Source organism: Gossypium hirsutum, chromosome D06 (assembly GCF_007990345.1).
Source record: "Gossypium hirsutum isolate 1008001.06 chromosome D06, Gossypium_hirsutum_v2.1, whole genome shotgun sequence".
In the NCBI taxonomy this organism is placed as follows: Eukaryota; Viridiplantae; Streptophyta; class Magnoliopsida; order Malvales; family Malvaceae; genus Gossypium; species Gossypium hirsutum.
In genome coordinates this window covers 63,625,872-63,638,901 of record NC_053442.1, presented here as the reverse complement: position 1 = coordinate 63,638,901, position 13,030 = coordinate 63,625,872, and the positions used below count along the sequence as shown (strand labels likewise).

General features: G+C 32.8%; 1 protein-coding gene across 2 annotated transcripts; it reads right to left on the bottom strand.

Moving 5' to 3' along the window:
* Window positions 1-2,607: 2,607 nt before the first annotated feature.
* LOC107962408 (probable protein phosphatase 2C 60) lies at window positions 2,608-9,723 on the bottom strand. 2 transcript variants are annotated; one of them, XM_016898792.2, is made up of 11 exons: window positions 9,595-9,723; window positions 8,757-8,876; window positions 8,139-8,202; window positions 6,757-6,865; window positions 6,211-6,364; window positions 4,905-5,030; window positions 4,281-4,404; window positions 4,086-4,162; window positions 3,788-3,840; window positions 3,156-3,210; window positions 2,608-3,031 (listed from the first exon to the last, which is right to left on the bottom strand). In XM_016898792.2, exons 1-11 carry the CDS (start codon window positions 9,679-9,681, stop codon window positions 2,798-2,800), a joined length of 1,203 nt encoding a protein of 400 aa, XP_016754281.1. In that variant the 5' UTR covers window positions 9,682-9,723; the 3' UTR covers window positions 2,608-2,797. The 2 variants fall into 2 exon arrangements, with proteins under 2 accessions (XP_016754281.1, XP_040952094.1); XM_041096160.1 differs by lacking the exons at window positions 8,757-8,876; window positions 9,595-9,723 and adding an exon at window positions 8,660-8,678.
* Window positions 9,724-13,030: the final 3,307 nt, after the last annotated feature.

The following is a 13,030-nucleotide window of genomic DNA, read 5'->3' as shown; positions in this document are numbered from 1 at the left end:
AAAAACGCTTCTTGTTAGAAGCCTTTTTTTGACTTATCATGTCCAATCTTTTCCAACATTTTGAAATTATATTTTATATTCGATAGTAAAGTTTCCTATAAAATGAAGATTGATGTGGAGAGGTTTTCATAGTTAAATTTCGAGTTGAAGATTTGCATAATGAGAAGATTGTTGATGTTAAACATCTAAAGCTTAAAAATCGACCCAACAAAGTAAATTAGTTCAAGTAAGTGTCATTGTTTGAATTTAGTTAATGAGTACTTATTTTTCTATATAATGTTTTCATTTTAAACATGTGAAACAAGCTTTTTTTTATGAAGATGAGTAGGTGAATTAGAGCCGTTAGTTATTACAACGGTCAAATTTGTGAAACTGACATTGGGGTTGTTTTTGTATCAACCCAATCTACAGATTGGCTTTCAACCGAAGCATAAAATTGAATAAGCTTCAACTGAAGCATAAAATTGAATAAGCTCTAGTCAAGAATTAAAAGGAAAGTCTCTACTTCAAGCCGGAGGAGAATTTCGAGCTTTAAATATAAATATCTAACGTCAATGAGCCCTGTTACATATGATACATTTGAGCTCCAAGGTACATAGATGTCGCGGCAATGCTCAATATGCATTGCTCTAGTGGAAATGCTATACTAGAGTTATATGTCTAGTTTGTCAATAGCCAGGAAAGTGGTTCAAGCTCGACAATAGTTTTAATAAATTTGTTTCGGGAACAGGAAAAAGAAAGTCCAACCATATAGTTGTGCGGTGGTTTCATAGCATTGTTACAAATCTCGTATTAGGAAATGTCAAAATTATCAATGGGAAAGCATTTCTTGGGTTCAACCCTCGATTTCAACTTTGGCATCCAGTCAAGATTAGTTCTTAACCTGAACTTGGAGACCTCGGCACGACATTCTGTGAGTACTTTTGATTTCAACTTCGGAACGTTGATGTTCTATGTTGGGAACACTTATTCGGGTATGCCATCAAGTTCCATTGGTGGGCAATCCGCAAGTAATATTGGTTTTAACATAGGGTTGACGAGAATGGATGATATACTCCTTACAACTGCACCGGCGAAGGGACATCCACCTTGGACATGCAATTGGGGTTGAGAACGAAAAGGAATCTGGAACTGATGATGATCCAATTCGGGAATCTAGGCCAAATGGTTCGAAAATTGCATTATTTTTTGAACTAGAGGTTGTTCTTACTAAACCAGTAGGGAGTGGTTTTGATAGTGAAAGCTCCAGACAATGCTAGAGGAGTTGATCCAGATTTTACAACATATGAACCTCCACCCCGCATGCTTAATGTGGACCTTAATACTGAAGAAAAAAAGGAAAATGGAGAGAAAAAAAGGAATAAATAAATAAAAGGAAAACACACAAAAAAAAATTAAGTAGATTTCTAACTATGCAATTTGTTAAAAGAAAACGGAAAAATTAACAACAATGACCAGTTCATAATTTTTTTATTTAGAGTGAGTAAATTGAGAAAAAAATTAGAGTGATAAAAATAAGACAAACTCTATTTTAAAAATGATCATGGATGTAGTTTACCCTATTTAGTTTCTATTTTCCAGGAAAGAGCTTTGAAAAGTAAAAAAGAAGTTGAATGTAATTCTTTGAATGTCCAAGTGTCACGGGCCACAGATCGAAGCCCATGCCAAATATAGACAAAATGTCTCATGGAGATCCATTGATTAAATGAGGCTTATTTGACCCACTTGAACTGACTCGATTCATAGAACACATAGAAAAACCCTCTATTTAAAACATTGGTAGCCCAGTGAAACACTCTAGTAAAATTAGAGTTACCATGGTAAATATTGTAAATTCTAAGGAATAAGATTGTATAGAGTTTAAATCTCTTAGAACTCTCATCTTGTAGATAAGCTTTACTCTTGACCGTCGATGTAATTTAAATTAGACTATTGGATCTAAAGAGCTCAATTATAAATAGAGATATTCCCCTCATTTATAATCATCTCATTCATAGCCATTGAATATATTTGAGAGCCTTTACTCAAACGTCTTGTGTGTATTATCTTCTTATGGTTTTTCTGTTCGATTCAAGTTGCTTTGTCTTTTGCGTTTACTTCCACATTATTTCAATACCTTAGAGAATTTTCTTTTACAAATTCTCACTTTCAAGAGATAAATTGACTTTGACAAATCGCAACTTTAGTGATTTTTGCACGAGTTATCAGACTAAAGTTTTAGCTCCATGATACAAGTTCATACTTTTAAAAAAATATAAATAATATTTACTATATATGTTTGAACCGATTTTCAACCAGTTGAATCAATCGGACCAAAAACCTGTGGTTTGATTTGTTCAACCGTTAGTCTGGTCTTGAAAACCATCGTGAAGTATATCTATTTGTGCAATTACATGAACACATATAGAAAAAAAAGTGTTACCCAATTGCACTAACTACTCGGTTATGACCTCCCAATTGAAGCTTAACTTAAATCCTACCAATTGAAGCCTTAATTGTTTGACCTCCCAACAACAGAAGAAGCTACTTAAAAAGCTAAAATGACACATGCCGTCGCTAGTATCTCATGGGGAAAAAAAATTAAATGAAAAGCACAAGTTTAACACATACAAAAACCCAAGGATCTATTCGATCAAAAATCTTGCAACACTATACATGCATACACATAAACAATCATACCACAAGAAAATCACTTCCTAAATGTGAAATCTGAGTATCATCTGCGTTTTGCTTACAAGCTTTCAAGGAAAAAGCTAGCCATTTGGTCAAAACTGAAAGAAAGGCGGCTAATGCTTTCTTAAGATCCAGATTCCGATTCAGGTCCGGATCTGGATCCAGATGCACTTTTATCTGTGGTGGCTGTTTGATCTGTCAATAGTTGCTGCTCTTGTTGCTCCTCCAAAGTGCCTGAACCAACGGGCCTTTTGAACTGAACAAGGATCATTGTCATGTTATCACAGCCCTCACCACCGGCTGTTGGAGCCAAACATCTGTCGAATACTCTCTCACAGATAGCTGAGAGTTTAGTTTCCTACACAGAGACAATGAGACTGATGTTAAGCAATGTACATATCAATTCATCAGGCTTGGCAAACGGATTTTTTGTATTAATGGGGCTTCAAAGTGCTTAGTGAGAGGTCTATGAAGAAACTTACGGAGCTTAATTGCTCTCGAACGTAATCCACTAGTTGTTGGCTCGACATACAATCCCTAATGAATAGAAAATGGCAAAAATATTAGGCAATCAACTTAACAAAAAGAAGTAATATCATCCAAGACACTAATGTTTCACTATGATTCAGAGGACTTAATTTGGATGAAAAACATGCCACAAAATTGGCAAATCAGAAAGTAGCCCTCCACCACAAACTGTACAGGACATATGGTGTACTATGTCTTCTAACAATTGACAGAGGACATCATACAACAGTCAGAACACCTACATACATGTGTACATACACCGAGCATGCATGCATACTTATATATGTATGTATGCAATCATAGTTCCCTTAAGTTAAGCTTGGTTACATGAATCCCCTCCTCACCCACCACTCCAGCTTAAGGTCAGTCTGAGTCTGACAGATTGCTTGATATAAAAATCTTTCAGAAAGATTAGCAAGTAGGCATGGCATGCATGTATCCTGCATGCACCTACAGCAAATTACGAAAGATTGTTCTTAATAGTGCCCAAGTAATAACCAGATAGGGTCTAAACTTAACTTCAGAGCAGCAGGGATAAATGGATGCAAGTTTCTTGTAATAGAGAAATTCCTATAAAGTAACTTACCAAATCCCATCGCAAGCTAAAACAAGAAACTCATCATCGTCGCAAAGCTCAACCTATTTCAAAGATGGTAAATGCTAAGTACAAACATAGGGTAAGGGGTGAAAACAAATATTAGTTGGCATGATGTAGCAAAAGATTTATATATGCATCTGAGGATTGCTTATCTTTTAAAATTTTGATAAAAGAGTACCAAAACAAAAGAGATGGTTCCTTTATTAAATCAATTGGTCATTATCAAAATTTATAAACTGAGTTTGAATAATTACACAAATATTAGAGCAGACAGCTACTCACTTACAGCGTTTATGTCTGGATTAGCTGTTACAATCTGCTTTTCAGCTGGCAGAGTTTTATTCTGTTTGAACTCCGCATCACCTGCAAGCAGAAGCCAAATATGGATCAACATGCAATTGAAATAAGATATATTCCCCCTGCTCAACACACCTAAATCTCCAGTCAAAACAAAACGTTTAAACTGGGATCTAGAAGGTACCAATAGCCCTGGCCAAGTTTAAGCTTCCATTGATACGTCCCACTTGAATAAAACCACCAGCTTTCAGAATCCTATCTTTCTCCAACTCAAGCTCTGGTTTGTGATCTTTAGACAGATTATAAGCCTGTAAAAGAAATTTCTATGAAATAAATCTTGCAAATCGCACAAGTAAAACTATGCCACCTTAAAGAGGAACCTATTTCCATGTTCAAATGAGAGAGAGGTAAAAGAAATTGAAATGGAGCAGGGATAAATCCCATAGTCTCTCCCTCAGTGACAAATATAGTGACTATACACTTGAAGCAAATAAAAAAACTGATGTGATGAGCAAATCAAAAACTATGCTTTCCACTCTCTTATCACCAATCAGATTGAAAAAGGTAATAGCATCTGCAACAACCATTTCCATGCCACACTCAGAAAACTAAAAGGGGCAGTCCTACTGATGGTATCTTATTCCTAAATTCATGACAAAATTAACTTATAACAAAATCATTAGTTGACATTCAAAGCAGACACCGCTTACATCTCAATTTTTTGAGGCCTTCAGAAAAGGTTCTATACAAGAAAACATAATTTTTGAAATAGTGTTTTCATGGTTCAGCAGAAGAAGAAAGAATGTACCTGACCCTTTCTAGATATTACACAACGAGAATCACCAGCATTAGCAACAATGAGTTGTTTGTTTCGAATTACTGCAACACACGCCGTGCTTCCTTGAGTAGGTCCATCAAAATCAGAGTGAGGGCCCTAGTTTGCAATCAAACAAAATTTCATTTAGAACTGCACAGGTCAAATAGACATTTAATGAATCACATAAAAGCTTCTTACAAATCTTATTACATAAAGAATTAAACAAATCACATTAAAGTTTGAGGTACATACGATACTTCAATTAAGCTGCATCCTTCTTTCTTCCACCATAACTTGAAGAGATATCATCCACCACCAGTGGAGTTTTTAGATTCCACAAGTGGAGTTAACAGAGTCATACATACCCTTTAGAGTATAATTGGAAAAGCTAATTTAAAAAAGAATTACACATGTGGCTCCACTGCTAGTGTATCAAAATGAATTCCAACCTAAAAGGCAAGCTAACATATGGTTTAATAATGCATGTTTGCTACCCACCTACCTGTAAAGTTCATTTTTACCAAATTTATATAATGAAGTGAATGTATGTCACGTTTTCATAGTTCTAACTACAATAATTAGTAGTCATTGATTTCTTGCAGCGATACAATCCTAGGCCATTCAACAGGATATGCTCACATGAATGTCTGAGGCAGGGGCAGTAAAGATTATTAACTATACAACCCCAAACTGTACATTGGACTTGAAAGGATATAGCAAAGTCTCTTAATCTTAGTTAAAAAAACTTTCTTTTCCTAAGTTAAAAATGGTCTCTTGATCTTGTCCCAAACGGGATATAGCAAACTTTACTATATCCTAACTCAGTTAAAATTAGCATACTTCAGACAGTAGGTTCAATTAAGTTTATTTCGTAACATGGCATCAATGGTTAAGATTTGATGATGAAATTTATTAATATTCACAAAAGAAAAATGGTATTAAAAATATCCTTACAAACTGCAAAGACAAAAGCTTCTTTTATCAGTATTCTCATCAACTTTCTCCAGTTTACCAAATAAGCTACCGACATAATTTACTGGTAAAGAGATTTATTATGTGAGAATACACATAATGCAAAAAATTAGAAAGATATGATTACCCCTATTGGTAGCATACAGATTTGTAAGCTGAAAACTTATTCTACTCCTTGGAATGAACAGCAACCAAAGAAACATTTAAAGCCATGTAGCTTAGATCTCATTGAAACATTTCCTAGTCCAACTGCTCAGCAATCAGCAAGGCAAATATAATATGAAATCGTTTCATATAACTAAAGGAAAATATATCACCAAAATACCTCCTCAGAAGACCAATCATCAAAATGGTTGTTGGCTTCACCACTTCTAGGAGACCATATGAGCCCTTCAATAAGGCCAGAAACCTGGTCTATCTTATCTCCCAGGACCGCTAATTCTCTCCATCCCCTTTGTCCACGCATCATCTCATCCATTCTGCATGATCAATAAAACAGCAGTTGTATACAAGTATAGCAGAAGAAACAACTGGCCTACAAGCACCCTTGTTTGTGTCATATTATTTATTCAGTGAAAGGAATATCATCGTACTCTTAAATTTCAAATGACAGAAAAAATGAAAAAAAAAAAAAAGGAGACAATCATGACTTAAACATCAAAGATACAGTCGCAATTGCATAAGCCAGAATCAAGCTATAAATAACTTGTCATAAAACCAATTACATTACAGTACTATAACATGCAATTGCATCAGTGTACACTAACAAACTTTGAGTGGTAATGTGATGAACTCCAAGCACACGGACTATTTGACATGCCAAAGACACGCTTGTGCTTGAGCTGTTACACATCTTCAAAATATCACTAACCTCAGAAAAGATTTCTGCAGTGAAGTCCCTATATCTCCAGCTGAATATGCCTCATGCTGGAGCACCTGTTGATGAAGATACTTGGCACAAAACTTAGACACTGCTTGACCTGCAGATAAATGAACCAGAGAAAATACCTAAAAGACTTGGCATACAGAATTTAATGACTAAACAATTCAATTAAAGGCTTTCAAAATCATGAAAGCTGAAATTGATAAAAAGGGAATAAGAGCAAATATAACAATCATATTGAATGCAGCTGAAAATAGGTAAACTTCCTATAGAGACCAATATTTTTACCTACACAACTAATGTAAATTAAATGCTTTCTCCCTAGTTTACCAACTTGAAGCATTACAAATAATATTTAGCTGTGCACAAAATAACCTCGATATACAAAAAAAAGTAGATAAGAACATTGCAGCCAGACATAAGCATGTCATTCACTGCAATCTCAAGTATGAGGAGAGTTTCTAGAGCTAAGAACCTCACTGAGGTTGGTGCTGAACTTGAAAACAAAAATCCCATCCTAGGAACACTTCATAATCTTTTAGCAATACGAAGTATGGCATACCAGTCTATGCAGGTCTCACCCATCTAGTAAATGCACTTGACCAACTCCAATCCCTTTACTATTTCTAATTAAAGGAATTATTGAAACACAAAACAAGCAAGTCCCAAATTGCAGCTTGCTTTCTACCCCTCAATGTTTGATGGTATGATTCAGAATTATTACGAAGATAATTGGGGTATCAGCACAATTCAAATTTTAAAATAACCATCAGGCTCAAGTTGACACCAAACATACCCCTCAAATAATAAAACCATTCAATTTAAATATGATAAAAGGAAATAGTTCAATAAGTTAAGCAACTTGTTGCTAAATGGACCAAAAACTGTCAACATTATCTTCTGCTTATCTGTTTGTAACGATAAATTATGTGCCAGAAACAGAAAAAAGGATTGCATCAGATTTATCCTTTGATGCAAGAAATTTAGTGATTTCCTTTCCTCCTTTATTTGAGTTGAAACTTAAAATTTGTTCCTGAAAGTGCTTCTAAGCGTGCAAGATTGAAAAGAAAAAACAAGACCTTCGATATACATTTAACACACTCAGATGTCATCTGTCTCCAGAAACATCATAAAACCTCAATATTTAAAGCTTCTACTCTAGTCACTTCACCAGTGACGTGACCAAAAGCACATGCCAGTCAATTAAGATTTCCCAAAAGAACAAAAACCATGATTAGAAGAATGCAAATTGTACCCAGCAAAGTTTAAAAATAAAATAATGAAACAAAAACTTTATATGCTTTTTAATGAAAAAAGTGATGCAAGAAAAAATTAAATGAACTATGAAAATTAAAAAGTTCAATCCATACCTCCATGACCATCATAAACACCAAAAAATGACGTCATGCTGTCCAGATCTGGATAGGCTGCATGCTGTTAAAAACCACAAAAGTCTATTCATATTTAAGGTAAATGGTGTTATTCAAGGTAGATAAATAGTCCTTCAGAGAAATGGAAGAAATTCTCCAATTGACTTCGAATGCATGATTTTATCAAGGACCCCATATCCCTTAAAATTCTTACACATAACAGGTATCAAACACAGACAGACATGCATTGGGCAATTACTCTCCAGAAAAGGCACACAGGCATGCACGCACGCATATGAACAAAAACTATGTATTCAGATAGGAGTTTCTACTTTCCTTCAATCTGTCAGATTTGGTGAGATTCAATCCTCAATCCAAGGATAAGTCTAGAGTCTGAATGGACAAACTTTTTATAGTTACATAAATCATTTCCTCCAATATGTTTGATGTTGACCATATACTAGATATTATTTATACCTAGTTAAGAAAAATATATTAAGTATAGAAAAAGCATATATTACAATTAATTGCTAACTGAAGGTAAGCCCCATGACTTCAGTTAAAGATTAAAAGTCAGAGCATATTAAGCCAGACAATGAGACTAGTGAGATAAGTTACAGCATCTTCCATAGTTGCACGCCATCCTTGCATGGATGACAACCCAAATCGAAGCCTGTCATTTTCACCATCTTCCGAGAACTTTTCGGTTTTCGGGGTACTTAGGTATACACCCATTTCCTGGCAAACCAAAACAGAAACTATCAATCACATATTGTATAGTAAAATTCTACTTACATACACCCACAAAATGACAACCACATGCATATGATTGTACGCAGAAATCAATTATTTTTGCCTTACAACTATTTACCCATAAAAACTTATATATCCACAAAACCTCACCACGTGGGAAGAAACACATACAGTAGATACATTGTCTGTATATAAATAAATGCTGTAAGGGATAACCATGCCAAAAACTAATTCCATTAACGAACAAATGGTAATATATTCCAGTAAATTTATACAGAACCACGTGTCATAACATACAAATAACTGTTATTAGAGATCAAATCAGATCAAAACATGGTCCGAATCAAGAACCCAATGGAAAACCAACTAGAATGATCTAATTTCTCCGTTTTGATTAAAGAGAAAGTTAATTCTAGAGAAGAAAAAAAAGTATTCCCATAAATTATGTCTTTTTTTTCCATCAATCAAATGCATTTATTTTCATTTTCCTATGGTTTTTTCCAGGTATCAAAGGATTCATCAAAATAGTAACAACAAAACCAAGATAAAATTACGAAAGGAATAACAAAAAGAGAAGAAATTGAAATTGAGAAAGTGAGTAATGCAGATCGAATTGAATGTTTATAACTATAACAATCAATGAAATTAAATAAAAATTAGGAATAAATTAGGGTTTGAGATGTAAAAGAGGAAATGAACTCACTTTGGCAGTTTTTGAGAGTGTCTTTCTGTTTACTGTTTTGTTATCATTATCATCTGTTATGCCTGATTGTGTTTTTGATAAAGCCATATTATGGAGCCAAACGAGTCACCTGGACCAACTCAGCCCAACCCAACCCAACCCAACTCAGTAACAAAAATAATATATTAGATCCATCTTAACTAAGTGTGGATTTAGATGGATAATACAATACGATGTCTTTAACTTACTTTTTATTTCACGCTAAAGTATTATTACAGTATTTAATCTTACCGCCACTACTGTTTTTACACTAATGACAAGTAAACGCATCACCCATCAAAACTTACACTAAGGCCCCTTTGGATAGATGTTTACTTCCATTGTGATGCGTTTAACTTTTTCTTTCACACGCTACAGTATTTAATCTCACCGTTACTGTTATTTTTACACTAATCGTAGGTAAACACAATACTCATCCAAAGGGGCCCTAACTCTTTTTTGGTTTATTGTACCTCAAAGTGTTCATAACCGGTGTCAGACTAGATTTGGTCAAATCTAAACTTAACTTAATTCAAAGAATGAGTTTAAAATTTTATTTAAACCCGTCCATCTTTGTAAATAATTAACCCGAATACATTTTAAGCCTACTCATATCTTTTAGAAGAATTTAATAATTTATATTTATATCTTTTTAATTTAATATTTAGTAATTTATATTATTTATTTATATATAGTCATTTTAACATTTTTTAATGTTTACATTATACTAGTATAGATTTAAATTTTTATGTTATAAATTGCATAATATATAAATAAAAATAATATAATATAAAGCATTGCAAACTTAAAAGAAAAATATTCATATTTTAAACAAGCCTGATATTTTTGCCTAAACTCATTTTCTAGGCCTAATATTTTTACCTAAACCCTCCTAAATTACAAACAAAACTTCAGGTTTGGATAGGTAGCCCAGCCCACATATAAATACATTTTTTATAATATAATATTTATAAATATCTGTCTTGATTTAATAACAAGGTTGAAGAATTTTAAGATCTTATATTCGAGTCCTATCATCATATGCAACTACAATCCATGTTCGGGGTTCGGGGCCACCCCTCCCAACAATATTGTCTCCAATGTTTGAACCTGTGTCTTCCCTTAAGAATGCAATTTGCCTTACCGTTACACCCAACACTTGTTGGTATATATGCAATTACTTCACTAATATAAATAAAAAGTTATAAATTCATAAATTTCACCGATTCATAAATCAAAGTACAAGGGGAAAAATAAATAAAATACATAATCTTACATAAAATTGTGAGTTGTGTTCTTCTAGAGAAACAAAATCTTCAAGAATTGAATCTGCAGCAAATGTTTCAACAATCTCTCTTTTGATGTTAACAACTAAGTTATTTGCAAGAAACTCATCCTTTGTCTTAGTTTGCGATCTTGGTTTGACAATCTTCATAGCTAAAAATGATCACTCACTAGTTGTTGTAGACACTAGAAGAGTCAAAACAAATCTGATCAATTTGTCAAAAAGATAATACACTTCTAATTTTTTGTCTCTCTTGAAAAGAGACATAGTTGTGACAAGTAAGACAAATTTTGTAACTTTTCCTCATCGTACATATCATACTCAATACTTCAATTGAAATCTCAAATTCAACTTCTCTTATTCAATAAAATCAAAAGGATAATATTTTTCAGCAAGTGTGCAAATGTCATCTAACATTGAAAATTTTACTTTTCATTTAGATATAAATCAGAGCTAAGTTTCAAAAGATCCATTACTTGCATGTTAAACTTTTTATTTAGATCTTGCAACTGAAAATCAATTACTTTATCGAATATGCCAAAATGATAATGGTGTTCCATTATGATTTGACTTTGTTAGAGTTGTCGACGTTTACATTTAAAATATTGTGCATTGAACACTCAAATCATGTTTTTCCCAAAATGACAACACATCTTTAAGCAAACTAGTCCAACTATTTTCTCATAATTCTGAATCAACATTTTTGTACTTGAAACCAAATTCATAGCATTTAAAATGTCTTGAGACTTTTGCTGCAAAACTTGGTATAGAATATCAATAATGTCCCCAAACTATGGGTAAATTACATCAAATGTCCCTAAACTATAGGTTTGATTCTAAATTTATCTTCTTTCAAAAAAGATTCTAAATTTATCTCTAAACTTTAAAACATTCTAAACAAGTCCATGAACTATCTTATTGTTTTATTCAGGCCATTTTGTTAGCAATTTTTTAGGGTAAACTACACCAGTAGTCACTAAACTATGGGTAAGTTTTCATTTTGGTCACTTAACTAAAAAAATTACAATTTGGTCACTAAATTTTTCAAAATTGTTTTTTTTTCACTCAATTGTTAAGTAACACTTTTTTAGTTGGTATCATAACCATTTTAATCCTCAACTTTTATATTTTTATCAATTTGACCCTAGTTAAATTGATAGAAAATATAAAAACTAAGGACTAAATTATCATTATACTAACTAAAAAAGTGTCACTTAATAGCTGAGTGACAAAAAAAAACAATTTCAAAAAGTTTAATGACCAGATTGTAACTTTTTTAGTTAAGTGATTAACGAAAAATTACACATAGTTTAGTGACTAATGGTGTAGTTTACCTTCTTTTTAACTTTACTGTTATATGTTTGTTGGTGACACATCTAGTTGCAACAAATGTTGGTTTTTTATACATTTTTATTTTTCTATTTGTTTAGGGTAAACTACATGTAAGATCACTAACTACTAGTAAGTTTAAACTTTGACCACTCGATTTCAAAAAGTTATTGATTAGTCATTGAACTATTCAAAAGTTATCATTTAAGTCATTAGTTCATTAAGTTGCTAACAGATGCTTGATGGTCGTTAACTCACTATTCATCATAAGGTAATGTAACATCCTTAACACCTCCTACTATTAGAATAGTATTATTTCAAGACTTGCACATGTTAGAATTTTCGAAGTAAATAAAATAGGAATCATGAGTATTATTAGAGAAGTTGGATAATGTAAGGAATTAAAAAAGAGTTTTGAATTGAGAGAAATTAATTTGAGGTATTGAGTAAATTGTAAGTGTGAAAAGTGTTGGGGCAAAAGTGTGAAAATTAAAAATAAAAATGATTGGATTAGATTGATGGGAAAAAGAGGAAGGACTAGAAGTGCAATTTAACCAAGAAATCACAATAAAGTGTGGATGGGATTGAAAATGAATATGAACCATGAGTTTAGATTTTTTTTAAAATTAAATATAAGTAAAAATTTAAAATACTAAATTAAATAGATTTTAATATAGAAAGATGTAGAAAAAATTTATTTCCATCATCATCTACACTTTTCCTTCTTACGTTACTCCAATCTCCATCCTTTACCAACTTTCATTTTGTTTCGTTTTAGTCCCTTCTCTACCATTTTCAACCCTT

Coding starts and splice junctions, on each gene's coding strand:
- LOC107962408 (XM_016898792.2), bottom strand. CDS start 9,681: ATGGCTTTATCAAAAACACAATCAGGCATAACAGATGATAATGATAAC. Junction 6,365..6,756: donor CTGCAGAAATCTTTTCTGAG/GTTAGTGATATT, acceptor TTGATCATGCAG/AATGGATGAGATGATGCGTG. Junction 4,163..4,280: donor AAACTTGGCCAGGGCTATTG/GTACCTTCTAGA, acceptor TTCTGCTTGCAG/GTGATGCGGAGTTCAAACAG.